Here is a 14418-nt window from a genome sequence, read left to right as displayed (position 1 = left end):
GTGAAAGGAGGTTCAGTAGGCATGCGTGACAGGTGCTCCTCCCGGAGAAGCCAGGTGCACTTGGAGCCCATGCTCGTCTACACCCCGCACCTGTTCTCTGCTGTCCCACCTATGCTGGAAGGCATGGAGGCATCCCAAAGTAGCAATGGAGGAGGCATACTGGGCACTCACCATGGGCTCTGTTTTAAGTGCTTTTTGTATGGACTATCTCTTTTAACTCCTACGAGTTAGGTCTCATTATTATCAACTTGTAGGCAGAAGAAACTGAAGAGGTTAAGTGACTTGCTCAAAAATCTCAAAGCCATCAAAGTTCAAAACCACTCAATGATTAGATCCATGGCTTAGAAAACAAAAGATCTAAATTTAAGAACTGAAAGAACATCTGGAAGGTAACTACATAAAAGCCATTAAATACACACTGAAAGGAAATGACTGATGACATTTATGATTAAAGCCAAATTAAGAATACGAGAGAGTATCTAATGAAACAGGAGATTGAGCAATACGCTATGTATTCTCAATCAAAAACTTTTAAAGTGCTAAGAAATGAAATACATTCCACATCCTTAGTTTTGGAAAAGGCCTTAAAAAGAAAAACAAACTAAAGTCAAACCTATTAGAAAGAGAAAGGATGCATAGAATACTACCTACATAGCAAGCAGGCAGACTAGAAACATACAGGCTGAGGCCCCCAAACCTTTGGAAAGCATGTAATTCTAGTATTACTGTTTTGATTTTTAGGAAATAACTGAGAAAATGTTTCATTCCTGAGGGGGGTAGATAAAATCGGTACTAGGACTAGATGTCTTGATGGCCAAACTTCATTCGGGATCTAGAAGTAACTGCAACGCTTGTAAGGAGCTTCAAACTGGAGTTAGCAAAACTAGTTGGCTCCATTAACAAGAGACTGGAATCTGACATAGACACTTACACAATTGCTTTCTAAAAGGTCAACCATTTTTGGATCCCAAAGAAACTGTGTCCCACCATCAGTTCCAAGGCAACAGGAACAGGAATTGCCCCTGGTCAAAGAGACCAAAGACGAGGCTGGAGCCCTACACATATCACATGACAGCTGTGTGGCCAGGGACAAGGATTTCCCTTTGGAAACATCGCAGACCCTCTCCTAGCCTTGAAGATTCTCAGTACACACGTTAATGTATTTGAAGTTCTGAGATGCCCAAGAGTAAATAAACTATTTGTTACTTAGTTTTGCCCAAACTTATTCATCAGGAAAAAAAACTTGAACATAAATAACTATTTATATTTCTTAGAATATATAAAGTTCCAGGGAATATTTTTGGGGAAATATTGCCTTAGGTAAACCATATGAGTCAGGATCTAATGACACAATGAAAGATGTAGAAAGTGGTCTACAAATTGCAAGGTACTATGCAACATACAGTATCAGATGACAGAAAGGGGGCCTTCCAGAAGCTACAACCAGAATCCAAGGAAAGCACTCAGAGGCCACCCATACTGTGCCCTGGTTGCTGGCTGTCTGGTATAGAATAACTACACAGAGAAAAGTCCCAGATCAAGCTCACTGAGTCTGGAGCTCAAAAAAACAAAAACAAAAACAAAAACAAAAACAAAACCAGAGTGGAGCAAAGGTGGGAAGATGTGTTTTCCAAGGGGCAGTGGGGCAAGACATTCATTCCACCCCCAGGCCAGCGAACCCTCAGCAGACACACACACTGGTAGGGCTCCTTTCTGAGGTAGGTACCTAGATCTGTGGCTCTGTGCTTTCTTTACGTTGAAGCCACATTTTCTGGTAATAATCAGGCACAGTTACTCACTTTGCAGAGATAATCCGAAGGTAAATTTCCCACTTGAAACTTCCTCCTTAGAACCATACCAAATGATAATAAGTACCATTAATTGGGCTTTTATTATATGCCAGATACTGAGCCAGACCATACACATACCTGTACTCCATTTCATCCTCAAAACAATTCTCATTCTAATGCGGCAAAACTCATGGAATATTATAAAACTGAGGTTTGGAGAAGTGAAGTGACTTGCCTAAGGTCCAAACTAGTAAAAGCTGGGGCTCTTGACAGGGGTCCTATTTGCAGAGATCTGCAAACATTTTTTATTCTGCATCAACAATATGTTATTTACTACTATGCACATGTGCCACTGTACTAACAGAGATGTTTAAAAGCATGAGATAAAAGAAATATACATAGAAATAGTGTTTTCTTCTAACATCTAGTTGTCACACACATTACTTTTTGGAGATAACTGATATATTACACTAATTTTCTTCTTCGTCTCACAGTTTTTAACTTTATATTCCTCTCTATTCCATTAAAAGTCCAAATTAGTCCAGGTTCATTATCTGTTGAGCCTATGTCTACTCATTACTGCTCTTTCTAAAATTCTTTTATTTTTAAAAGTCACATAAAATGCCTGTGAGGTCTCAGCAGAGGAACATATTTGGTTGCTAATGGTAGTTTTCAGAAGCAAATAAGAACTCTACTCCATCCAGCAGAGCCATTTACTGTGTGTACTAAGCATTTTTTACACTGTGGTGAACCATTTTTTTAAATAGTTATTTTGTGTTCGCTAACCATAAAAATTTAAATTCCATTTCTTTAGAAATTCTCAGGAGAAAACCACCACATTATAAAATCTTCTCTTGTACTTTTGGATATTTCACAGCAGACTGAAACTGGCAATAAAAAGACAGCAATGTTAATTATGACAATAAATGTACCTAGTATGTCCCATATATGTAATGATACGATGTTTACATTTTATGGGCAATATGGGAAAAGAAATTCATATCAGATGATGATACACTGTTAGAACAAGACCATCAGAATTCCTAGTTTATCTAAAATAAACTATTATTTTTCATATTTTTAAGGAAATACTGAATATACAGTTTTGATTAGAGATCTGTGAGTTTTAATGGTTTGATCAAAGGCCGAGTCTTTAAGAACACATATAAGCACAAAAGAGAAAAGGTCATCTCAGGCTGCGCGGTGCTAATAAAATACTACTTCTCAAAGTTACATTAATAAATGAACTACCTTGTTAAAAGAAACTGGGAATTCTGGATAGTTTGCTGACTGCTTTCTGTGTTAGCTGTGTTGGTTGTTGCTGTGGATTGTGTGATTGTAGTGGTGACACTGCTTGTGTTAGTACGCCGGGTTGCGTTGCGTGCAGTCTCCAGTTGTTGCCGTGCTGCCTGGGCGTGCTGCCGTTCTAGCTGCAGCTGCATCTGCAGTTGTTGTAACTGAGAAGCGGAAGGGCCAGAGGAATTAAGCTGTCCTCCTGCAGAACGTCTCACTCCTGACAACTGGGATAAAAGCTCTGCCAATGGAAATGAAGACATTAATGTCTACTTCAATATGAGGAAAACAAAACGCTACAGATCATCCTTTTACCAGAGGAACATTAAAAATGATCGTCAACAGGAAGGTAACCTGTGGCAACATAGAGTTTCAGCTTGGAACTTAATACCTTTTAGGATGCCTCCTAGAGGCAAGAGTTGTTGTGTATGTGTTGTGTATGAGAAATGAAAATACATATGAATATTAGCTCACATACAATTATTTTTAAGCAAAACATAGCAAATTGTTTTTTAAGTTGTTTGCATAATGGGCTGATTTAGTTACACGTTCTCTTAGTATTTTAGTAGGCTAAGGTGGCTCATCTACTGGTCCAGTCATAACATAAACCCTCTCAACATGAGCTCCATGAAAGCAGGGATCAAGTCCACTGTTTACGATATTCCTGGTTCTTAGAACAGCACCTGACACATAGTAGGCACTCAAACATTTATTTAATGATTGAATGACTCTCAGAATTAAATCCAAGAGACCTGCATCATTTCTAACTGTGACGGTTGTACACTTGCCTCTGCCTTCTTTCTCTGGAACCTTCTGGTACTGCTGTTTGAGAGCCCCAGAGCATCACTGCAGTGAGGACCACCGGTGATGCCCAGTGAAGCTGATTAGCTCCCGACTGTACAGCCTATTTAGACTCTCTTGTTTGAACAAGGCTGTGCTCATCAGGAGCCAGGTGGCTCTCTGTCCCTGCCTTCTCATCTAAGTGAGGTACAGTAGTTGCCTTCTCCCATGTGGAGGGTCTATCTGGCTTACATGGATTTGATGATTGCCCTTTCAACATTCCTAGGCTGGCAAAGCTCTTCACCATTAAAATTCATTTCCAGGGCACATTTCTGCCTTACTGCTCACTGTTGTTTTATCCCAGGGGCTCTTAACACCATTCTTTCATATAGTCCATCACTAACATAAACTAATTTTCACTGACAGAAAAAAACTGAATGGAGAAAGTGTCTCAATTTTGAATTTTGCCCCCAGCAATCACATTAACTTTTAGAGCCTGTTACCAAAGACAGCAGGTAAATATTCCTTTTGGATGAAGAAGTATTTTTTAAAATTCCCAAAACTCAGTTTTTTGGGGTTTACTCCACATCCAAATGCCCAAAGCACGTTTGGAATTAAAATTTTACACTGGCTTCCCTGGTGGCGCAGTGGTTAAGAATCCGCCTGCCAATGCCGGGGACACGGGTTCGAGCCCTGGTCCAGGAAGATCCCACATGCCGCGGAGCAACTAAGCCCGTTCACCACAACTACTGAAGCCAACGTGACACAACTACTGAAGCCCGCGCGCCTAGAGCCCGTGCTCGACAACAAGAGAAGCCACTGCAAGGGGAAGCCTTGAGGTGAGAAGCACCTCAACGAAGAGTAGCCCCTGCTCGCCGCAACTAGAGAAAGCCCGTGCACAGCAACAAAGACCCAACGCAGCCAAAAATAAATAAATAAAATAAATCTATTTTTTAAAAAAGTTAAAAAAAAAAAGATTTTACACTGAATATCTCACATTTTAAGGAAGATTTTATGAGTAACACTGTTCCTACTTTCGATGACAGATTTATACGCAGCAGCATTTCAGGTACGCATTCCACTGTACGTACACATTTCAGACTTGTACAGGCTCCCTGGACTCTTACTGCCTGCCAGTGCTTACTGTATCTTTCAGGGTCTCAGGCTACAGTGACTTCTGACATTTTGACTGTCAAACCTTGTGCTTTGCTGCTGGCTTCCCAGGTTGGCCGTGCATGAGACCAGTGACTTGGCTATGAACTACATGTTCAAATGTTGTTGTTGTTTTTTTAAATAATTTTTTTTCTAACTATCTGTCTATCTATTTATTATTTTTGGCTGCATTGGGTGTTCGTTGCTGTGCGCGGGCTTTCTCTAGTTGCGTCAAGCTGGGGCTACTCTTCACTGCGGTGCGTGGGCTTCTCATTGCGGTGGCTCCTCTTGTTGTGGAGCACGGGCTCTAGGCATGCAGGCTTCAGTAGTTGTGGCTCGTGGGTCAGTAGTTGTGGCGCACAGGCTTAGTTGCTCTGTGGCATGTGGGATCTTCCCAGACCACGGCTCAAACCTGTGTCCCCCTGCGCCACCAGGGAAGCCCCAAATGGTTTTTAAAGTAAGATTTTCCCAAGGTATTAAAACACGAATGTTCCACCGCAATATAGTTCTCAAATCAAGGCAAGGACAAGACACTCCTACTTGACTTTCTTCCATGAGAAGAGCTTAATTCTTTAGTCCTGTCAATTAGTTTTCTTATCTGTGAGCTTGTGGAGGCTGAACCATGGAATTCTGCAGGTTTTTCAACTCTGAAATCTTCTATGATTTTCTTGGGTTTCACTGGAGGCCATAAATAGAACATAGACTGTTCCTTATTCTCTTATACCTCTAAGTACTTAAAGAAATGCCAAAATAATATGAACTACTTTATGTGGTCTACTTTAAACATATTTTATACTTATAAAATTTAGAGGAATTTTGTCAAGGAACATGTGGCGTGTGATAAGAGACTAAGAATACAAATCCTACCAAAAATTTTTAAAGGGAGCCCCACCATCCCCAGCCATTTCCTTTATTAATGTGAAACTAACTTACCAGCTATAGGATCCATGGCTTCCCTATTGCTTGGAGAATATGAACTCTGAGAAGAAGAAAGTCCACCAGTAGAACTGCTAGTAAAGTGCATGTTTGATCTACGTGCACGAGGACCTCCCAATCCCCGGCCAGGGTGAAACATTCTACGTACATGTCGAACACCACTCGATTCATCATAACTCCAAAGTTAAGGAAAAAACTCAAGTATTTCATAGAAAGAAAAAAAAAAATCACTCAAGTCCTTGCAAGATAGACATGCAGATTTCCCAAATTATAAGCATTTTAAAATAGCACATTTCATTTAGAATACAAATGGTACAACTATATCTATGAGGGCTATTAACTCTAAAAAAAGACACTCAAATATAAAGCAAAATGTGAGTATGTGTATACTGTGTGTGTATATTGTGTATGTGTGTGTGTTTTCAAAGAGAAAAAAAAGTTTCTCCAGGTGGGAAGAAGTTCCTTCCTAACACTGCCAAACGAGGTGAGAGGCATTGCCTGGTCAGACACCCAGGGTGAGACATTCTCTTACCCTCAACTCAGTACTGAATTCCATATACGTTCATACCGAAGTAACCACAAATAATAACCAGCAATTTTTTATATCTGGTGAGAACTGTGCTAATATACAGGCTAATCAAATCTCAATGACCATCTGTAATGAGAAACGAACAGTATAAATAATTTAAATTCAGGAGTAAAAGACTCCTTCTGGCTATTAGTTTTAATCTGGCAAGTTTTTTTTTTTCTTCCAATGCTGCTGCTAAGCAGAAAACCAGATTTGAATTTCTTGTACAAGTGGACACAGAGAGTAACAGCACATTTATCAAGAAGTCAAAGTTCCAGCAGCCTCGACCATCTTATACACCTGCGTGTGAGTTACACTGAAGAAGGTCCTGAGGAGCAAAGAGCTGCCAAAACTCATGAAGACAACGCTGTGTTTCCTCCACACAGGTGAGTGTGAGTGTGCAAGGAGACTGGGTGAGCTAGGTATTGTAGCAGGGGAGATCTTCTTTCAAACCAGCCAACATATGGGAAAAGAATCTAAAAAAGAGGGGACATATGTATATGTGTAACTGATTTCACTTTGCTGTCCAGCAGAAACTAACACAACACTGTAAATCAACCATACTCTAACAAAAATTAAAAAAAAAAAAAAAAAAACAAAGCAGCCAACAGACAGCTATATAATGCAGATTAATTTTTGTGTTGACTTCCCAGTTTTGTCAGCTGATGGTTCAGGAGTCATGTGGGGACAGGTTGGGTGGCTCCAGGAAGCCCTCAGGCACCACTGTAATGCACACTGTTTCATGGTGGTATTCATGACAGTGGCTTGGGTTCTGCAGAAAGTGATGTTGTGATCATCACACTTTGTTTTTAAAAAGTGTAAAAAGTGCACTTTAGGAAGAGTTCCATCAAAGTAGTTTAAAAAAAAAAAAAAAGTTTGGGTGCTTAAGAGGCTTAGAAACAAGTCACTCCCTCATGTCAAACAAAATTACCACACAGTAGCACTTGAAGTACCTGAAAAATTAGTTATATTTCCAGGAAAACTGCTATGCCAACATTTTGCTTTCTAGAACTTAATGATAATACTTGTTAGTAATCTAAAATGCAACACATGACTTCTTTTATTCTTATATTTTGCATAAGCTAATCTTTCCTTGGTAATGAAAGACTCATAAAAATCTTACAAAAATGCATGTAGATGATATGGGACATTCTACTGAATGGATACTGATTTCACCAGAGGCCCTTGAACTTGCTGAAAAAGTGCAGGATAACAGCATGGTTTTAAGTTATTTGCCTAGCTTCTCCATGAAGATGGAGTGACACATGGATCAAGCATAACTCTGGGTATTGTTATAGGATTCTTTTATACAAAATGAGAAGTGACTCTAAGGCTAAAGTATTCTTGGCCTATTTGGATTTTCATATTCTCTTGGAAAAAACAAAAACAAAAACAAGCAAGCACTGCTTTCTTCGTTTTGCTTTTAGCGTCCCCTGCATTTAGGAGAGAGGAAGAGTGGGTTCCTCTGTTCTTTCAGTACTTGTCATAGACTGGCTCAGTCCAGGCTGATATTCTAACTTCTCAGGATGGGTTCATATCTTTATCTTCCCATTAGTTTCCACTTATCTTCCCCTAACTCTAAAGGGCCATATTTCTAATTAGAAAATTAGGAATTGTGAGCAAGGGATGGGAGCTGTAGGACAAGAAAACCACCACACCAGTTTCTTCCTCAAATAAGTCTAAGCTTGAATTATGATTGCCAGGAGGCAAGCAAAGGAATCAGAATGAAGGCTGGCAGGGAGAAAGGTTGTGATTAGCTCTTGAATTGCTTCAAACTGCAATGAACACTAAAACCTTTACATGAGAACAGAACCCTACGTTAATAGGTGATAGTTTCAGAAAAGCAATTCATAACTTGAAACCAGAAGCACTGAGTCTACAAAATTAATTTACTCTGGGGGGCCAGTAATCTCTTGGAGATTATTAGGGAATACTGCCAGGAACTGTCATGAGATTGGTTTGGGAGGGGAAGCAGAAATGAAAGTGGGAAAGGAATTTAGAGCTGGACCTGACCTTATGCTATCCTACTCAGAGACTGGGCAGGAAACGGCTCTCTCTGGAGAAGGAAACTCCAAAAGGGAAGGAAGCCCCACGACGCACACCTGCCCACCATCCAGCCTATAACAGGGTGAGGCAACAGCGAACAGGGGTGGCAAGCAAAGACATCCTCCATATAGTTAATGAACTAGATTTTAATTTGGATTAGCATTTTCCTCTTTTGTATGAAAACACCCTCCTGAAGACTTATAACCTGGTCAAATTGTCTTAAAAAAAATCTGATGGTTAACGAACTAAAGATGACGAGCAAGGGAACTTTCACTTACTGAGCATGATTAATATAACAGTTATAGCACAGAAAAAGAGAAATAAGAAACTGCACCTCAACACTGAGTCACTCTTAGGAAAAGGTTAAATCAACTAAGATAGTCTGGAGGTTAGTTTTCCTCTTTGGGGATGTTGTCCTTAAAAATCATCGAAATGATAAATGTTACAAACAACTTTTCCCCTTGTTGCCTCTCGAAAGGATATTAAATCTCTAGGGGCTCTGTGTTCAAGTGTAAGATGAGCTGCAAAGTCATCCGTGACATGATTAGGATCGCCTCCAGGCAATGCCGCACATATTGGACAAATCTGAAATGAAAGTAAAGAAAGCAGGTTTACTTATAGATGAACACTGATCAGACATCTTTCCGGATGAATACTTTACTGTACATTTTACCTTGACCAGGTTTTAACCAGGCAAAACAAAGCAGATCCTGAACTAGTGAACAGCTGTGGAGGCTGAACAAGAAGCACAGGCATCACTGCTGTGACTCCACCGAAGCAGACGTCTGTCAGGCTCAGACAGACAATTCTAAACACACAGGTCGAATCTGAGCTCTGGCAACGACTTCCAACAGCCTGGCCGATTCATCTGCATGGTCTAGTAACACAGTTTCCATAAAAATAGTTTTTTAGTGTGCTATTTAGTGCACATTCATGACTAAGTCCAGTCTTGATTGGTAAAGTCTGAGACATAAGCTTCCCTAAAGTAAGCTAGACTTGAGGGCCAACAGCCAAACAAGACAGCAAAGCTCTTACTAAAAACACAACTGCACGAACTTAAATACTTTGAATGTGGTATGGTAAGACAGACAATGACTACTGATAATATGTAAATATGCTCTATCGATTCATGAATGGGACTTCCAAGGTGGCGAGTGGGTGTGAGAGACCATTTTTAGAACTTTATTTCCCAGAAGGATGGGAGGTAGGACAAAAGCTTGTGATCAGAGCAAGGTCAAGGAGTAGAAGACAACTTCGCTGTGGGCCTGAGGGCAAGGGACAGAAGGAGAAAGAAGAAATGAAATAACGTGTCCACAGGCAGAGGAGGCTTGACAGGTTGGGAATGTGGTTTCTGAAACAGCAGGTTCAACAGAAGTGGTGAAATAGGAGGCAGGAGAGAGGAGGACAGGAAGAATGCACAACTTTCAGGGGAAAGCCCCTTACTCTTCCAGAAATCCACCTGGACAGATGATGGCCTAAGAATGGTAGCCAAGCCTTGAAGTATGAAGAACTTCAACCTTAAAGAACAGAACCAAGAAGAAAGGTCTGATGCAAAGGAGCACAACCAAAGGAAGCCACAGGGCCTGGACAACGAAAGGTTTCAGCTTGTGCCCCTCCAGGGACACGAGAGCTGAGGGCAGAGTTCATCTTGCCAATACATGTGTCCTGTGCCTAAATTCTTTCACCTGGAGTAAAACTGGGCATCTGGTTGACCTTACTGCCAGCTCACAGCAGAGTGGGAGAGGAGAGCGGCACTGGAGATGAGGCGGCAGGGAAAAGGCGAGACCTGGAAGGACAATACTGGGATACGGAGGGGAAAACAAACCACTCTGATTCCTAGAGCCTAAGCGAACACAAATCCCTATCTCGAATGACTAGAGAGCAGAAGTTCCCGGACTCTGATGTGATCCCAGTTCCTCTTAACGTGCAAACAGTCAGCTGTCCTGATTTTCTGCCTCAGGACTCTGAGAAATATCCTCAAGAAAACCTAAAGTTGCTCAGGAAAAATAACATTTAAGCAAGACAGTGTGCAAAAGAATTAGGGAGGTCACGATGGGACATACTTGTGAGGCAAACGAGAGAAAGAAGTAGATAGCTATGCCTGTGTTTCTTCGGAAGATGCCAGAAACGTGTTTTTTTTCTTTTTTTGGTGCCAGAGAGAAAAGCAATTGGATCTGTTTACAAGTTTACAGATTATCAACTCTCTCCTTACCAGGAATTTGGGTTTTACTGTCTGTACCATTCCTGTGCTGTGACACTGTGGGGTAGAGTCTGATATACTTATTTTACTTTTCACATGTTTCTGTCTTGTCTAGCTAGATTGTAAACTCTTTGAGAAATGCAGGACAGTGTGATTTCTTTCTTGTTTGGGAACTGTGACCAGATTTGCTAAAAGCAAAAAGACCGACAATGTTTGGAGAAGCAGAAACAACCTCCAGTTGCATGTATGAGATTTTTATCCAAAGAGAAAATAACCACCAAAAGGAAAAAGCACCTTCCTTCTAAGATATTTCCTTTTGGATTGGCCTTTGGATAAAATCTATTTATAACTTGAACTGCACAAAGACAGCTACAGAAGTTGCAGTACTGTGAGGAGGCATGTCAATGAACTTAGATGAGGAAAGTCTCCTTGAGAACATGCATTCCTGGAAGGAAGACAGAATGGGAAAGTACAGATGCCAAACATACTAAGAATGTCCTAATAAGACTGATAATCTCCTACGAACTAGAAAAGCACCTTTGAGTTAGGGATGTAAAATAGAAGGAAAATCAAGATCCTTCAATATTGTGTGTTAATTTCAGTTCTGTAACTCAAAATCACTGTATTATTATATTTCACTGTAGGGATAAGGCAGGATGAAGGTATTCAGACTGCTTCACTTAGAGAGAAATAACACAAAAGCAAACACACTTCTCTAGTAATGAGGGATAAAGAATTACCAAGGATAAGGAATTACTGGGGTAGGAGGAACACCCAGTTTGGCAGCTGGCACAGAAAAATCAAGAGGCTAGATTAGAACCAAGTGGAAGATGCTGTGACACTTGGGGCCACATGAAGCTAATTCAGATGAAGACCTGGAAGGGAAAACTAAGTGCTGATGGAACTGGAGGCCCGGTCACCTTACAAGTTTTTACATTTTATACTTAGCAAGCTAACTCATGTTTTAGGATAAAAACTTTGGTAAATCAAGGTTGTACTTTCTGAGAGATAATGGAGGGAACAAGAGGAAGGGAGAAAAAGAAGAGCAAAGTGGGGCAGGAGAAACAGAGAAGAGGTGGGAATATAGACAGACGCCACCTTGCACCCAGGAGCACAAATGCAGCTTAGCTCTGAGTGTGTCTTTACTTCCACGAGATGGTACCTAATACCTTTTACAGGACAGGCACATTCCACACAAAGGATAAGCTATTAACCCTAAAATTATGAGCCTGTCAACATTAATATTTATCATACTTCTACCGCCACATGATATAGAAATATCTATCACCTGAACAAGAAAATTCCATTAATTTTAAGCTAACACATTAGCTTAAAATTATGACAACACAACATTGTAAATCAACTATATTTCAATGAAATAAAAAATTTTAAAAATTACAACAATTTGTCAACGTTAAGGCTTACTGAATTGGCTTAAGTCAGTGCTTCCTAAACGTGCTAAGGATATAATTCATCTGGAGCATTTGTTAAAAATATAGTTTCCTACAAACGTATGGACACCAAGGGGGGGAAGTGGCGGGGGGAGTGGTGGTGGTGGTGGGATGAATTGGGAGATTGGGATTGACATGTATACACTAATATGTATAAAACAGATAACTAATAAGAACCTGCTGTATAAAAAATAAAATAAAATAAAAAAATATATATATAAAAAAATAGTTTCCTAGACTCCTGCCTAGAAAGTGATTCTAGGTTTGAGAATCTGTATTTTGACAAGGGTCCCAGTTACTTTATAATTAGAAAGTTTGGTAAATACTGCTTGAATATACAAAGGTACTGAAAAATAATACTTACCCTGTTGTATGAAACACCAAATGTTGTCATTAGCTACCCCTCCCCCACATGCTTATTCACAAATGTCCTTGCTATTCTCAGTCTTAGCAATCTTTGCTATTGCTTGAGTCTTCCCCTTCTGCGTCATCCTGCCACTGAGTGTCACCATCAGTCCTGCTTTTTACCTGCAGCACCTCTGGAAGCCGTTACCCATGTACTGAGGTGAGACCCCATGCTAAAAACATAATGGAGTTTCCATTTCTCCACATGTTCCCCAGTGAGTAACCAGTCAGTGCAGATTCCTAACACCGGTGGCCACCTGTGTGACCAATGTCTAGAACATACCTTCTGAAGTTACTATTCAACATGTAAATGCTAAGTCACTACTGAATTTACAAAACCTTTTTCCCTGTGACAGGCTATGTGCATTAAAAAAGAAATCTAAAAGCAAGCGCCCCATACAATTATCAACCAGTCTAAAGCAAGTTCGGATTTCCCCCAGCTTCTTTCTTGAACTCGAAAACCCTCTCCAGGCGGCATTCTGTCTGGCTACTGTACAGTGCTTTAAAACAACAAGAGAGGAGGATTTAAGTTCCTATGATGTGGTGAGTTCTTTTCCTCTCTCTCTCTCTCCCTCCTTTTTTTGGATAGGCTTCATAATACACTTCTTGCCCATTTTGTTCACTGCTACAGAAAAACGCATTTTAAAAACTGCCTATCTGATCCAGCATATAACCTGGCCTTCACTGACGCTAGACTGCAGCATTATAGAGAGACTGGTCTTTCACCAAATTCATTCAGCAGCTGCTGGGGAGCTAGGTAGGTTCTTCACCATGAGGATGATCCACTTCGATGCATCATCTTCTTAGACCACTTGAAACTGCCCTTGAACTCAGATTCTGGGACACCATGCTTCTTCTCAACAGCAAACACCTTAAGTGAAGTAATTGCCTTGGCAATCAGCATTTCTTGACTAGGTTTCTGGATCAAACTTGATAAACTCATTTATTTCTTTGATCTAATTTTACACCCATGAGAAACATTTTCCTTTTGAGAATACATGTTCAAAAGCTGTGATTTCCTTACATCATCTTCTATTGTTACTTTCTGGTGATACCGAATGTCTGAGGCATCATTTCTCTGATGATCATGGTCTTGTAACAGGCAGCAAAAGCTTCTTTGTAATTTCTACCCATTTTTGATCCATGTTCATCCACATAATCATTATGATTAAGTTCATCCTGTTTCAAAAGAACTACAGAATCACTCAAACCCTACCATCCTTCCCTTCCCAAATGAGAGCCTAGGTGCCATGACAGTGGAGAAAATGTCACTCCTCTGTACAGGGGCAAACACTTCTCTTTACTGTCCACCAAGCCAAGTGGACAAATATTCTGGTTTTACAGGTTCTCTACTATCTGGCCTCATTTGGCTGATTCAGTTTTATTTCCCACTACTTCACACAACAATCAATGCCTTACCATCCTCTCCACCTCCTGTGTTCTTTCTAACACTGCATCTTGGTTCATGTCTCTTCCCTTGAGTAATACCATTCCTTCCATTCTGTCCACTTTTTGAAGTAACACCCATTTTTCAAGGCCTACCTCAAGTCACAAAGCCCTGACTCCTTCTTGCATTTTTCTCCAATTGTGTCAGAAGAGCTAGTTTGGTTTTTAGACATGCTATAAAGTCTGTGTGGGTAGAGGCCATGTTTTAAATTTATTATGCTGACAGCCATCGTGCTTTACTCCAAGAATCTGATGACTTCGAAAAGCACTACTTCACACTTGACATATTAGATGTAACGCTCTTGGTTAATAGTTGGAGAGACACATTGAGAAGTTAGGAATACATGAAGT

At 40.3% G+C, this 14418-nt stretch overlaps 1 protein-coding gene across 1 annotated transcript in view; it reads right to left on the bottom strand.

Annotated features, from left to right (window-relative positions):
• KCMF1 (potassium channel modulatory factor 1) overlaps positions 1–14418 on the bottom strand; it is a 73990-nt gene that overhangs the window by 2962 nt on the left and 56610 nt on the right. Inside the window, exons 4-6 of the mRNA XM_061210649.1 lie at positions 9049–9150; positions 5949–6123; positions 3042–3324 (exon numbers count right to left, since the gene is read on the bottom strand). Coding sequence (XP_061066632.1) covers positions 3042–3324; positions 5949–6123; positions 9049–9150 — 560 coding nt within the window. The remainder of the gene's footprint in view (positions 1–3041; positions 3325–5948; positions 6124–9048; positions 9151–14418) is intronic.

This window comes from Eubalaena glacialis, chromosome 14, assembly GCF_028564815.1.
Source record: "Eubalaena glacialis isolate mEubGla1 chromosome 14, mEubGla1.1.hap2.+ XY, whole genome shotgun sequence".
Taxonomy (NCBI): Eukaryota; Metazoa; Chordata; class Mammalia; order Artiodactyla; family Balaenidae; genus Eubalaena; species Eubalaena glacialis.
The sequence above is the reverse complement of the archived record's forward strand: the minus strand, read 5'-3'. Positions and strand labels throughout refer to the sequence as shown.